Below are 15,350 nucleotides of genomic sequence, written 5' to 3' on the forward strand. Positions count from 1 at the left end.
GTTTGAAAGTACTGGTGATAGTCGTTCAATTAACGATAAATGCTCTTGTATCAAAGTACCATGTTCAATAATACACAAAATAATGGCTTTGACAAAAGCAGTAAAAAGGAGTGCTAATTCTCATATTCATTCGGGTCTATATTCTAATGTGGAAGCAGACGGTCTTATCCACTACTGTACCTCAACTGACCAGACAAACATCTTTTTCTGAGACAGAGCAGAAAATCATGATTTGAGACAGGACTTGCCGATTCGTTGTGGGGAAGGTGCCACACTAGTGTTCTCCTGCCTGTAGGAAATGGTTGTACAGTCTGCAATGGCTTAGCAGGCCTATCCTTGACGTTAGTCTCACTCTAACACACATTTGAATTTAAGGGGGGGGGGGTGATGAAGTGTACAGTCATTATGAAGGAAACCTGGTTCTCCAGATCTATATCTTCAGCAATCCTTGTTGGGAACCCCAGCCCCTGCATATCCCCAAAGCTTGTCGTTCAGAAAACTTTAACATTTGACTACAGAAAAAAAAAAACAATATGCACATTAGCTTGATTTCTATAAGTTATGTTCCTTGCAGAAGTGGCATTATTCAGAATGAACTCCACCTTGTCATTAGCACATGCAGTGAGGATGACAGACTCACCTGGAAGGTGCCGGCTTTGAGCAGCATCACTTGGTCCTGCTGGCAGAGCGACTGGAAGCCTGGGATGCTCTTGGCAAACTCCACCACTTCCTTGACTGCTGGTGTGAAGCACTGTGAAAACTCCTCCCACACCTGCTGGCTGCTTTTACCATTGCTGCTGTACGGGATGGCGTTCAAAGGGCACGCCTGCACAAAACATGGAGATGAACAGGAGGGTTGAGTTCTGTGGGAGCATGAGCTAAATCTAGCCAGTGCAGTGGTTCAGAGCAATGGGCTATATGTGGAGAACTAGGTTTGAATCCCCGCTCCTCCTCATGAAACCTGCTGGTTGACCTTGGGCCAATCATAGTTCTCTCAGAACTCTCATTCTACACCAAGGCAGGCAATGGCAAACCACCTCTGAACTTCTCTTGCCTTGAAAACCCTACAAGATTGACTATGACCTGATGGCACATATAGATATAGAATTCCTTGTGTCAATGTTGTATTAGAGTATTAATTGATCATTGAGAATGTTTACAAACATTTAAACTATTTGCCTGACTATGTTCAACAAAAATGGACCTTAAATGCCTCTACTGTTGCTGAAAGACTTATATTACAATGCTGGAAAGATAAATGCCCATCTTCTGGGATCCAATGGATTGAAGACCTTATAGCCTTATCAACATTCGAATGTACAGCATATAGATGACAACTGAGCATGGACTTATTTTTAGATATTTGGAAATGTTTTAAAGAAGCTTATCTGTAGACTTCACACCATTGTTGTTATATTTTTATCTCTTTCTGTTTGGAGTAAAATTAATAAAAAATGTTAAAATCATCCAAATTAAACCTTGCAATTAAATTGCTTTGATTCAGGAGGGTCACTTCTATAAAAACAAAAAACAGAAGTTCCAAGCCATAAATGTCCTGGAAGTCACACCTTTTAACCTGGACATCAAGTTTAAGGGAACAGGCGATTTTTATCCAACATCTGAGAGGTAGACACTTTGCATATGCTCAGAGAAATGCTCCATTATTCCTTGTCAGGCATCTGGCAGACAGCCTGGCATTCAAACAAGTTCCCAGGTCCCAGTTCAAGTTAAACTCCATCATAACTGCAGGAAGGGCTCAATGTTTTGTATGTTTCTTGCATACAACCAGTTATAGTATGATTTCAGACTGACACTATCATTAATCTCATATTATTGAAGCTATGTAATTCAGTGCCCTGTTTATATCACAAGGCAGATTCTGTAGCACACGCTCAACAGTCTGGTTTAAAAGGTAGTTTCCTCTCCTCAGGGAACTGTAGGGGCAGGGGGAGATGGAGAGGGCAACTTAAAAACTCCCACCAAAGAATCCTCAGCAGCTTCCCCAATTCCCAGGATTCCTTGAGGGAAGCCATGACAGTTAAAGAGGTATAAAACCAGAGTAAACATCAGTTGCAGTACAAATGCCCAATTGGAGAGGGTTTCAATAGCAGCCTCCTGCTTAAATTCTCAGCTCCCATGTCTGTTCGTATTGATTAAATGTTTGTAGTTATTAAAATACTTGTCTATCCCGCCTTTCAGAATTAAATCTCTAAGGCAGCTCCGTTATGAACCGTGTGTGGCTCTCATAGAGGCTCCCAGTTTTTCAAGCACACGTTGGGGAGCATGAATCCGTTCTCCAAAGCTCCCGATTCTTTTCAAGCAGGTTTGAATCAGGTTCCATTTTTTCAGTGAGGAATCGACCACTGAATACTGTTTGTCATGGCTGCTGTACCTCCAAGCGACAGCAGGGGGAACTCAAAGCTTTGTGAACATTTCATAGGGAAGATCTGGATCAGAGATGGACCCAGAATGACATCTCAACAGGGGCTCTAATTTTTAAAATGAGACATGCTGTGGCTCAAGCTAGATATCACATCATGTCCCTTTTTAGGCTCCTTATCCTTCACCATCCACATCAATGAAAATTCTCCAGGTATTCATGAACATGGCAAGATGGAGATGGAGAAGAGGAGGAGGAGTTTGGATTTATACCCCACCTTTCTCTTCTGTAAGGAGACTCAAGGTAGCTTACAAACTCCTTTCCCTTCCTCTCCCCACAACAGACTCCTTGTGAGGTAGGTGGGGCTGAGAGAGGTCCAAAGAACTGTGACTAGCCCAAGATCACCCAGCAGGAATGTAGGAGTATGGAAACACATCTGATTCACCAGATAAGCCTTTGCCACTCAGGTGGAGGAGTGGGGAATCAAATCCAGTTCTCCAGATTAGAATCCACCTGCTCTTAACCACTACACCACGCTGGCGTAGAGAGTGTCACCTCCCAGTCAAGGCCCAAGAGGGGTCAGGGACGCTCTTTCTGAACATGGAGCCTCAATCCACTACCCTAGCTTATAGCCATGAAAACCTTTCTAAATCTGGTGGGGGAGGGAGTGGGGAGGGCCAAACTGTAAATTACTATCTCATGTCCCGTACTGACAAATTCCCCTCACTGAGTACTTACGATGCCTCTGCTGGTTGTCCCCCGCCAAGTGCAGCCCCTCTGGGCATTTGTTTCTGGATAGCCATAGTCAAAGGCTGGAAAACGCCCAGCATTGTGCAGATAGCCAGCCTGCTGGGCCTGGAAGATCTCGTTGCCAAAGTTGCGGGAACTATTCTCCACGTAGCTGGGCGATTCCTGAGGGCCGTAGTTGGACAAGCGCAAGCTAGACGACTCGTACTGCCCGTAGCCGTAGGAACCGTTCAGCTGCTGGTCATTATAGTTGCTCAAGGGGCAGGCCTCGACCCCTGGAGTTCCTCCGTGCTTGCAGAGGCGGTCTTGCCCGCTTACAAAGATATCGTGGTATGCTCTCGAGATGGCATTTATTGCTTCCTCCTCCTGTATGTTCGGGCTGGGCGGGGCATCCGCCTCTGGACTCAGGCTGACCTCCATGGGGGCCTCGTTCAAGCTGTTCATGTAGCTCTGCATCTCGTCAAGCAGACGTTGCTTCTCCCGCTTGGGAATGCGCCCAAAGCGAACGGCTGCAGAAGGAAACAAAACAGCATGGGAAATGTGAGTGGCGTGGGGAATGACTTTGGAGAGCAACTGGGGACAGCAAGCCTGCCTTTTCCCACACAACCAAGGACTACGGTGGGAGAAAAGGCACCATTTAAAATTTCCCCGTTCACTATTGCATTGGATTTGGTAAAATGAAAGGTACTGCGCAAGAACTGGCTCATTACTGATCCACAGGGTGATGCTGCATCATTTAGTGGGCAGACTATATTTACAGGGTGGTTTGCCATTGCCTTCCCCAGCTGTCTAAACTTTGCCCCCAGTGAGCTGGGTACTCATCTTACCAACCTGGGAAGGGTGGAAGGCTGAGTCAGCCTTGAACTGGCTACCTAAAACTGACAACAACAACAACAAGAGGGGAGGAGGAGGAGTTTGGATGTATATCTCCCCTTTCTCTCCTGTTAGGAGACTCAAAGGGGCTGACAATCTCCTTTCCCATTCTCTCCCCCCCCCCCCCACCAAGCTGAGAGATCTCCAAAGAACTGTGACTAGCTCAAGGTCACCCAGCTGGCATGTGTTGGGATGCACAAGCTCATCAGATAAGCCTCCACAGCTCAAGTGGCAGAATCAAGCCCAGTTCCCCAGATTAGAGTGCACCAGCTGTTAACCACTACACCACGCTGGCTCTCAAGGGCTGAACAATGGCCTTAGACTGAGGTTTGACTGCAGTGCAGCAGCCGCAGGGTTCCCAGTGGATCTGGCAGCCCTTTGAAAACCTGCTGGGGAGTGAGAAGAGCTGCATGAGCCGTCAGCATCATTTGTGATGATGGAAAGAACACGCCTTGGACTGGTGGTGGTCAGATCAGGTATGCTACTTGTAAGATCCACACCCTGGAATGTGCCATGCTGATGATTCTGCATCTTGGGGTTGGGGTTGGTTGCTTGTCCTGACCTAATTCTGCCCAGAAGAGAGAAGCAGGCGCTGGGAAAGCCAAAATTAGCAACCCACTTCTCAGGCTTCTGGGTAAATCTATCATGTACTCAGGACAGAAGCTGTGGCCATTAATCAGACTGCTGCCTGCTCTCCAATGCGAGTGGCTCCCCTCCCCGCCTTCTCTGTTGCTCTGGAAATCCTGGCTCAGAAGCATAAATCAGCCCAAGGTTCCCATTTATCAGCCAAGGATTTGCTGACATTCTGCCCTCTGAGAGAGCAGCTAGCCAAATGTTTCTGCCTTAAAGGGGTGGCTCGGGCTGCACTGATGGTAGCACACAACAACGCAACAGTCTGGTCTCTTCTCTTGCTCCCCTCACACCCATTCCCCAGTCAGAAAAGGGAGAAGCAACGAGGCTTGCCATTTTTTTTTCAAGGGCATTCTTCACAGCAGATGCGAGTAAAGCAGTTGCACTACCCCATGAAACAAAACAAAAAAACTCATGCAAGCATTGCTCAGTTAATTCCAATGTATTTGAAGGGGTCCACTGGAACCCCTGTGTGAATTTGTAACAGTGAGTTATCCATCCAAGGCATGGTTACAGGCAAGGAACAAAGCATCCCCGGCCACGTTGGTAGTAACAGCAAGTGGTATGGGAAAGGGTTGGAACGGTATACTAAATGCCCTCTTCCTGCATTGCTTGCTCTCTACTGTCCCCACCCCCAATCCTACCAGTTGCAACTGCTCATTTTGCAGAGGAAACCCTTCAGACTGCAAACCCAACCCCACCCCCCACCCCTTAAAACCCTTTAAAGGGCTTCTGGTTCCACAGACATCCCTTTCTTTTTCCAGCCATGCTACAATATTACAATGTTACAGCACATCTGTAATGCTACAGCATACCCTGTTTCCCCGAATATAAGACATCCCCTAAAAATAAGACATAGCATAGGTTTTGCTGAAGTGCGAAATATAAGGCATCCCCTGAAAATAAGACATAGCAAAGTTTTTGTTTGGACGCATGCCCGACGAACAGAACACAGAAAAATAAGACATCCCCTGAAAATAAGACATAGTGCATCTTTGGGAGCAAAAATTAATATAAGACACTGTCTTATATTCGGGGAAACACGGTAGCTTGATGGAGAATTTTTTTTAAAAGCCCTTTAAAGGACTGAAAATGAGAGGAGGCAGAATTTAGCTGTGCTTCCCCTCTACTGGGTCACTTCAGGGAGCATCCATCCAGATCCCCCACCTGCAACCATCTGACAAGGTGACTCCAGGTGGGGTTTTCAAGACAAGAGCATTCCGAGGTGGATGCCATTGCCTACCTTCCTGGTACAACCCTGGAATTCCTCCACAGCTACAACCCAAATCCTTGCCAGGGTCAACCCTGCTTAGCTTCCCTGTAGCTTCCCCTTTAGTTCTGAGACTTTATGGTTGATATTTTCTCTGGAGTAAAGAAGAAAACAAGGAAAATCTGACAAGGTGTATCCATATTGGGCATAATGTCATTCAAATGTTTCCTTTTACAGTGAGAACTTCCTGCTATCTGTGTGTGGGGTGGGGGTGGGGGTGTTTCTCCTATTCTTATAGCATTTATCACTCACCATCTCTTGACATGCCCACTGCCAAGCACTTCTTGAAACGGCAGTGCTGGCAGCGGTTGCGATTCATCCGCATGATCATGCAGTTTTCATTCTTGACACACATCTTGTAGTTGATGTTCTGCTGTATGCTCCGGCGGAAGAACCCCTGGTGAGCAGAAGCAGGAAGGGGTTGATTCAGCGGATGGCAGCCCAGGAAGCTGCAATAATATATTTTAATTTCTGTCTTTAAAACCTGCTGGAGCTTAAGCCCAGGGGAAAGCCACATCCTCCAGCCTGGAAGCCTGGCTCCCTTTCCAGACTAATGAGAGTCGAAACTGTGGATATTCAGTACAATTAAAAAGAAGAAGAGTCTGGATTTCTATCACCCCTTTCTCTCCTGTAAAGAGACTCAGAGGCTTACAATCTCCTCCCCCCCCCCACCCCACAACAAACACCCTGTGAGGTGGGTGGGGCTGAGAGAGCTCCAAAGAACTGTGACTAGCCCAAGGTCACACAGCTGGCATGTGTTGGAGTGCACAAGCTAATCTGGTTCCCCAGATAAGCCTCCACAGCTCCAGTGGCAGAGCAGGGAATCAAACCCAGTTCTCCAGATTAGAGCACACTTGCTCCTAACCACTGCACCACGCTGGCTCTTAACCCTCTCGGTGATAGAAATGAATTGATAATGAAAGTACCATTCTTATCTTTCCTGTCAATTCCCCCCACTGACCCCCTTCCCAAACATTTTCAAGGGGGCAGCATATGGTATAACATCCTGGTATTCAACACAACTAGGCGGAGGCCAAGAATCAAAACATTTCCACAAAGAGTTTTAGATATCAGCTGGTTGATGTGAAGTTCATACTTGACATCTTGATTTCTGACAAGTCAGACTCTTGGCATTGACAGCATTGTATTGGAAGGCCACTACTGTTGATTCTGACTGTAAGCAGCTCTCAGGTCTTTTCCACCATTTACAGCCAAATCCTTTATTGACTGGACAAGGGACCTTCTACGCACAAGGCAGATGCTATACGAGCCATAGCCCCGCCCATCAACAATCAAACTACAGTAATCTCCATGGAGATCCTTGGAAATATATATAAGAGTAAGGGCTAAATGCCTGTAAGATATTTAGTGGGATACATGCAGACCCCATTGTCTATTAATGGAAGGGGTGGGGGATAAGTCCCACTAATTCCTTCTTCCTGCCACAAACTCCCAATTTGCCTCTCACACTGTTCTTGAGGGTTTTCCACCACCCCAGAGCAACATTTTGGAGAGATCAGCACAGTACTGGGTGGGGGAGGGGGAATCAGGAATATTCTGATTCCCTGATAGAGGGGCTTTGGATGAGTGGAAAATTTAGTAAAGGGCCAACCCACAGTTCCTACAATGTCAACTTTGATATCTGTAAAAGGATCCTTTATAATCTTCACTGTTGGGAGTTTTATGGGGGAGGGGGGAGGTGAAAAATGTTTGTTTCACCAAGTACACAGGAAACTCCTTCAGAATATTTATTGATCTCCATTGCTCTTCTCCTTCCCACCACTATCCCTCTCTCTCTCTACCCCTCTTGCTTACCTTGCATCCTTCACAGGCATGGACACCATAATGGAAGCCGGAGGCAATGTCACCGCAGACCTTGCAAAGTAGCACCATCCCTCCAGTTTCTGTGAGGAGAGAGGAATTGTGGGTAATTCTCTACTCTAGACCTATGCAGCTACTCGCTGGGTCCAAAGTGAACTGAGACACTGCAACATCTCGGGAGCTTGGCTTCTCCTAGCTTGTCTGGTCAAGCAAAAGTCTTCTCTCTGTCTAAGAACCTTCATTACCAGCACATTAGCATCTCCATAAGAAGACAATGTAAAAAAATATCACCTACTCCTGGGTTAGATGAATGGCAAAGAAACCAAAATCCAGGTCCCATCACGGGGTGGTATTAGAAAGTGCCGTCAAGTTAGAGCTCAATTATGGTGACCCCGCAAGGTTTTCAAGAGCAGATTCAAAGCAGATTTGCCACTGCCTGCCTCCATGGCCTGACCCTGGTGTTCATTGGGTGCCTCCCACCAAATACTCACCAGGGCCGACCTGCTGCGTTTCTGAGATTTGGTGAGACTGGGCTAGCTCTGACTATGCAAATCAGGGCTCATGACAGCAGGATTTCCGTATTCTCTGGGAGATGGCTTCAGGCGCAACAAATCTCCTTTTCCCCCAACTTTAAAACAGGGAGTAATAACCCACTTGCTCTAACAATAAACTTAAGGAAACGTTTCTAGATGACCTGAGCTTTTGAGAAAAGGCGGCTCTGAGATCTTGGCCTTATTTTCAGTCACAGAGCAGAGCCATAGGGAATTTTCAATCATTAACTGAGCAAATTGGGGGGGGGGGGGGGGTTTGGCATGATGGGAAGCAGGAGCGGGGCAACTGCCTCCAGAAGAATAACAGTCCTTCAGAATCTTCATTAGTTTAATCCAGGGGTGGCATGGCCAGCAGGGACTGATGGGAATTGTAGTCCATGAACATCTGAAGCATCAGAGTTGGACCCCCATAGTTTAATCCATACAGCAGCTCTAGAAGATAGAACAGTGCCACTATGGCTTTATTGTGGACAGGAAATGAGGTCATCTTGGGTAAGGTCATCCTGTGATCTGAACACACATGAAGTTGCCTTAAACTGAATCAGATCATCAGGCAGTCTATCAAAGTCAGAACTGACTATTCAGAACAGCAGTGGCCCTCCAGAGTCTTAGGCTGACGTCTTCCATAACATCTGCTACCTGGTCCTTTTTAATTAGAGACATGGGGATTTGAACTTGGGGCCTTCTGCATGCCAGGCACTCTGAAGCCACTGAGCCGCTGGTCCCTCCCCTCGGGCAAGATCTGAAGCAGGGACTTCCTTGCTTGCAGCTCAAAGTTCTCCAGCGTGACCCCAACCAAACTCCTACACAACAGAGCCCAAGGTTTCTACTGCTTTCACTTTCAAAGCAATAGATGTGAGAATGTCGGTGTCCGTCTTTAGCCCTAACGAAGACATGCCTTGGCTTCTGTTCCCTCCCACCTCACCACCAAAACAACGAAGGTGACAGATTGCGAGTCACTTACTGGTAAAGGTGCCGGTAGCTCCGTTCTGTTTGGCAGCAGGCACTCTGCTCTGCGTTGGAGGTGACGGGCCTTTGTTGGAGTAGCGAACTGCCTCAGGGAACTGGAAGGCGACCTTGGGTGAGGAGGGGGAGCTGGCTGTTTGGGGCTTGATAGCCCCGATTTCGGTAAGGGTCAGCTCTTCCAAGGAGGAGGGCAGAGAGTGTTGGGGCGAAGGCACCAGATATCCACTGGGTGGGCTGCCTGGGGTTGGGCTGGAACCTCCAGTTGAGCCCACGTACAGGATTACGCCACCTGGCGGGGGGGGGGGGGGGAGCAAGGGTAAGAGGATGATTAGCATAGGAATCATGAATTCCACTAGAAACTCTGGACACAGTGTGTAACAGACTTCCCTCTGTGATACACCTCTGAAGATGCCAGCCACAGAGGCAGGCGAAACGTTAGGAATAAGGTCTACCAGACCACGGCCACACAGCCCGGAAAACCCACAACAGTCCACTAGAAACGTTTATTCAAATAAGAGTTTAAAAATAAGTGAGAACAGTGGATCATGTTGAAAAAAATGAGAACAACGGAAATGAGTGAGAAAAATCAGTCATCTTCTGGACAAAACAGACAAACATTGCTGCTCCTCTGGAATTATTACACCAGGCCCTGAAAGCTTGAAGACAAGGAATTGAGTCCAATCCCCGCCTAGTCCAACTTTCCATTGAAAAACACCAAGAAAGGAGATTTCGCACTCTCCCCAAGCAGCATCTGTCTGTCCCTTCCTGTCCTTTTACAAGGCAGCACCCGCCTCCTATTGCAAGCAGTGGTGAAAACATCCATGGATTTTAAATGAGGCTAAACTCTGCCTCTCAGACCAGCCTTCCTTGGTAGATAGGGCAAATAACGTCTCCCCCTTTTCCCAAAAGCCTCGTAAATATTTGTCTCAGTGGTTTGACCTGCCAAAAACTTCAGAAAGCAGAGGAGCAAATGGGAAAAATGGCCTCCGGCGGGGGCACTGTCATCCCAGATCTCCGACTACCCTTCTCAAAGCTCCCTTTTAGGGAGGCATCGATCCACGGCATTGGCTGGGGGCAGCTGCTGAAGGTGTGAAACCGCTGACCGACAGCACATGCAGTGCAGCTAAGGACAGAGCCAGGGAAAACAAACAGCAGAGAGCGTGGCCCAAGAGACACGTGCTGCGGGAAATGTAGGGCAAACGGATGGTATGCATACGCATGCACTGAGCCCAAGCAGCTATTTGAAATCCATCCCAGGAGGCGGAGCGCAAAGGACAGGCAGTGCCAAGACCCCACAAGACGATCCTGCATAAACCAAACTAGAAAACCCTTTGGCTCAACATGGGGCTTCTCAGGAGTGCATAGCAGGCATCCTTTAACAGAACTCTCCTGAATAGTGAGCCAGCATGGTGTTGTTGGTGGTCAGGGTGCTGAGGATCTGGAAGACCCAGGATCTGGAATTCACATTCTGCCATGAAAGTTCACTGGGTGGTCTTAGGCTAGTTATACTCTCTCAGCCTAACCTCCACCATAAGTTTGTTGGGAGGAAAAAATACAAGACAGGAGTACGGTGAAAGTTGCTTTGGACCCACTTGGGGGGAAAGGGCAAGGTATAAGGAAAGAAGAAGAAGAGTTTGGATTTAAACTACCCCTTTCTCTCCTGTAAGGGGAGTCAAAGGGGCTTACAATCTCCTTGCCCTTCCCCCCTCACAACAAACACCCTGTGAGGTGGGTGGGGCTGAGAGAGTTCTGAAAAGCTGTGTCTAGCCCAAGGTCACCCAGCTGGCATGTGTTAGGGTGCACAAGCTAATATGGGTCCCCAGATAAGCGTCCACAGCTCAAGTGGCAGAGCGGGGAATCAAACCTGGTTCTCCAGATTAGAGTGCACATGCTCTTAACCACTACACCACTGCTGCTCCTTCAAGCAAATGAACGACGCTCTTGAAACACCTAAGTTGTACAAGCAGAACTTTAATGAGTCAATATTCTGTTCAGGTTTTCACATTTTTTAGAGTGGGACTCATTCTAAGATTACTTCTTCAGACACATTTGCAAGGTAATGTCATGCTCCTTTTCCCCTTCCCAGAGCAACAACTGCACATCAGTGGGCAATGAACAACATGCACATATATGCAGATCATGGTCATTTCACGCATGATGCAGAGGCAACCCCAAATTTGCCATCAAGCATTCTTTCCCCAGTTCAGCCTGTTCTACTTCTGGATGGCTTTGCAATTCTTTACCTGTTAACAGTCTCAATCTGCTTTCAGGCTCTAACTTACATGTCTGAGAACCACCAACTTCGGGTTGTTGGATTTAGGTAAGGAAACCTGGGTTCAAATCCTTGTATAATCTTGGGCTTGTTACTGTATTTCAGAGAGCCTAAGCACGTGTGGGAGGGAAAGCGGCATAGGGTTACAATTCCCATCAGCCCCTGCCAGCATGGCCAATGGGAATTGTAGTCCATGAACATCTGGAAAGCCACAGGTTGCAGACCCCTGGTGTAGCCCGATCTTGACAGATCTCTGACGTTAAGCAGGGTCAGTACCCCTACCGAGTCACAGATGTGTTTCAGGGAACTACATGCTTTCCAAGCATGCAGGGGTCTCATTTAGATGTGGGACCATAGAACATGGGGGAGACATAGACCTTTCCCTTCCCTCATACTGTTTTCCTGATCTGAAGCATCCCTGAGGAGCCACCGCATCTCACGGCCCACCCCCAACTGGGGCTACAGTGGCTTCCCAGAGTATTTCAGGTTGTATAGAAACAACGCAAAGGAAGCAGGGTTTGAGGGAAACTGCATCGTAATGCACGTTGTCAAAGCAACAACAACCAGTGCAGAGCAAGGGATGGGCTGTATTAGAAAAGAATGGAACTGACCTGCTGGTTCCAATGATCTAATCAAAAACAGACTCCAGAGGTCATAGCCTGACCCGCACACACTGTCAACAAAATTCTACACAGTCAAAAAAAAATCCTGCCAATTCATCATGATTGATCCAAATTATTATCAGTTTAGGAATAACCTAACCTACTTTTACACACAAATGCAAAATGCCCAATTCCTGTGGTATTTTCATGGCCTGGGATACAGGAATGCCCGTGGATCCTGCCACACTGTACCATACGCTGTACACCCCAGTGTGCAGAAGAACAGCATGAGCTGAGCATTTGGTATGTACATTTATCACCCTGGTGGCCACACTCATATTGGTGAGAACACAGTCAATGAAACTTTGAGAAAGACGCTTTGTTTAGGACCATCTTATATGAATGAGAAATCCTATTAATATGTTCTCTGTTTGACATCCAGGCTGTCTGATCTCCCCTTATTATTCCACATTTTTATAGACATAAACCCATTTTAGCCTGGGAAGTATCAGGACTTGGAAGATGCATGCTGAGAAAGAACCCACATACCGTTCTTTCATTATCCTAACCATACCCCCCTTACAGGGGCATACCACCCAGGGTCAAATGGGGTCAAATGTCCCCGGGGTCAATATGGGGTCAAATGTCCCTGGGCTGTGGCCATTTAGTCACGTGGAGGGCAGAAAATCGCCCCCGCACCCCTCCTGTGATGGTGACTTTGAGATGACCTGGTGTTGGGGGAGAGCGGCTGCTCATATTGGGGGGGGGGGGGTGCGGAAAACTCAGGGAGGCTACATTTTCCGTAGTTACGCCTCTGCATCCTCACCATTTTTGGTACTGCTCCCCCCCATTCCCTTGCTACCTTCATTCCCTATTTCCCGCCCCCACCCCTCAAATCAGGGGTGTCCTCAGTGGTATAAAGAGACACAGACACTAGCAGGGCAAGCTAACCCCCTCTTTTTCCTGTGTGCCTGTCTGAACAGAACTCGCACACCACACACGTCAGCATGTGACCTATATCGGGAACAAGAGATGTACTTTCCGAGCAAACATCTCCGCAGTCTTGTTCTCGCCGTCTTTTGGTGACAGAATGAGTTTAATTCACCGCAAGGACCAATCATTGTCACTCAGAAAAAAAACCCTGGCTTCAAAAACATGTGCCAAAAATAAACTGCCTGTCTTATTTTGCCCCCCTTTCATAGGCTTTGTGATGCTTACGAAGCCAAGGATGGCTCATTTGAGCTGCAGACGCTTATGACCAAGTTTGGAACTTGGAAAGGATTTGTATCCAGGGAGAACCCGTTTCAAAGCCCTTTGCTCAGCAAGCCACCAGGCAGAACAGAAATGGTTCTTTGGCCTGCTCCAGTCACACAGGTTGGCCACTGGCCTAGATGAGGAATTCCCAGCGTTTTAGTATGGTGACCTGAAAATCCATTTCCAATCAGTATGGTAACCTACTTAAAAAAGCATGCACAAATCTTTTATTACAGTTGGGCCTGATTTATGGATTCCATCACGGGCCCTGCCTACTCCCTCCCTTTCTTTTAGCCTTAGATCGGGCGCCTGTTTTTAAAAAACTTCTGTTTTATAAAAACCTTGGTTGTCTTATTTTATAGTTCTTTGCTATTTGTAATTGCTGCATAGGTTTTAATGGGTTCAGTGTTTTATGCTGTTGATTTTATGCTGTTGATTGCTGTTCGGTAGAACAGCCGTATTGTGAGCCGCCTCGAGCCCTTCGGGGATGAGGCGGCCTATAAGTTCAATCAATCAATCAATAAATAAAATAAAATGGCAAAAGACAGGGATGTAGAAGAAGAGAAGGGTTTTGACTTATACCATAAGGAGTCTCAAAGCGTCGGCTTACAAACTCCTTCCCTTCTTCTTCCCACAACAAACACCTTGTGAGGCAGATGGGGCTGAGAGAGTTCTGAGAGGACTAGCCCAAGGTCACCCAGCAGGCTCCATGTGGAGGAGCAGGGAAACAAATCCACTTCACCAGATAAGAGTCCGCTGCTCACGTGAAGGAGTGGGGAATCAAATCCTGTTCTCCAGATTGGCATCCACTTCTCTTAACCATACACCATGCTGGTTCTGACAAGTTTCATTACCCACTTTGGGTTGGCGCCCACAGGTCCAAAACACTGGTCTAGATCAGCGGTTCTCAACCTGTGGGTCGCGACCCCTTTGGGGGTCAAACGACCCTTTCACAGGGGTCGCCTAAGACCTTCAGAAAACACATATTTCCAATGGTCTTAGGAACCGAGACACAAATAATTTTATGGTTGGGGGTCATCACAACATGAGGAACTGTATTAAAGGGTCACGGCATTAGGAAGGTTGAGAACCACTGGCCTAGATCTTAAACTTTTACGGCGTGGGCCTCCCCAGGTATAAAAAATAAATACCCGGTCCCTTCAAGCATATGACAGAAAAGTCAACTAGCACCATTAGCAGAGTTGGACAGTCCCCCAAGAGGTTGAAGGACGATCTACCTTTGTATATTTGTACATGTCATGGAATCAGAATCCCATGAGGGCATGCACACTGAGGCCTAGCATCCATTAATTCTTTCTCTATTTAATTCTCTATTTCTCTGCTTCTGACCCCTGTTGTTCACCCCCTTCCCTTGCGCTGAAAAAAATTCTAATTCCCCCTCACAGCCCACTGGGTCATGAACTGCTATATTCTCTGCAGTGAACCTTTCCCCAAACCACACAACGATGCATCTCACACATACCAAACATTTCTTCCCACAGGGCCTTCACCTGTGCAACTCTAAAACAAAGAAAAACCTCCATGAGTTGCAATGTACATTTCATTTCTCCCCTATATTAACAGCATTCATATGTGCCCCCCCCCCCAAAAAAAAACCCCATGAAAGAATTTCAATTGGGCCTTTTAGCATCTGGCACAAAGATGTTCTTAGTGAATGACGGGTGAGTTTCAAATCTGGCCTGAAAGGATGCAGATTCATCCCAGTTCAGCGCTTCCAGGGCGTTCGTCAAAACAAATTCTATTCCAGAGTGCCCTATCTAAGAATCCTCATTCAATGAAGTATCTATTAAGGCTTCTGCTAGGCCTTTCTCAAAAACACAGGATCAACAAGAAGGCATGATCATGAAGGCAGGTCACAACAGCCAGCTAAAGAACAGCTTGCCTATATACTTCAAAACTAATGACACCATTAGAGGGCCTGGAATACATGGGGAGCTCCTCTATCATTATCGAAGATCAATTA

At 47.1% G+C, this 15,350-nt stretch overlaps 1 protein-coding gene across 1 annotated transcript in view; it reads right to left on the bottom strand.

The window, feature by feature from the left end:
• Positions 1–403: 403 nt before the first annotated feature.
• The window catches only part of LOC125428172 (nuclear receptor subfamily 1 group D member 1-like), a 37,209-nt gene continuing 22,262 nt past the window's right edge, over positions 404–15,350 (bottom strand). Inside the window, exons 2-6 of the mRNA XM_048487896.1 lie at positions 9,237–9,527; positions 7,716–7,804; positions 6,153–6,297; positions 3,119–3,636; positions 404–826 (exon numbers count right to left, since the gene is read on the bottom strand). Coding sequence (XP_048343853.1) covers positions 587–826; positions 3,119–3,636; positions 6,153–6,297; positions 7,716–7,804; positions 9,237–9,527 — 1,283 coding nt within the window. The 3' untranslated portion in view covers positions 404–586. The remainder of the gene's footprint in view (positions 827–3,118; positions 3,637–6,152; positions 6,298–7,715; positions 7,805–9,236; positions 9,528–15,350) is intronic.

The sequence above is a fragment of the Sphaerodactylus townsendi genome, linkage group LG03, assembly GCF_021028975.2.
Source record: "Sphaerodactylus townsendi isolate TG3544 linkage group LG03, MPM_Stown_v2.3, whole genome shotgun sequence".
In the NCBI taxonomy this organism is placed as follows: Eukaryota; Metazoa; Chordata; class Lepidosauria; order Squamata; family Sphaerodactylidae; genus Sphaerodactylus; species Sphaerodactylus townsendi.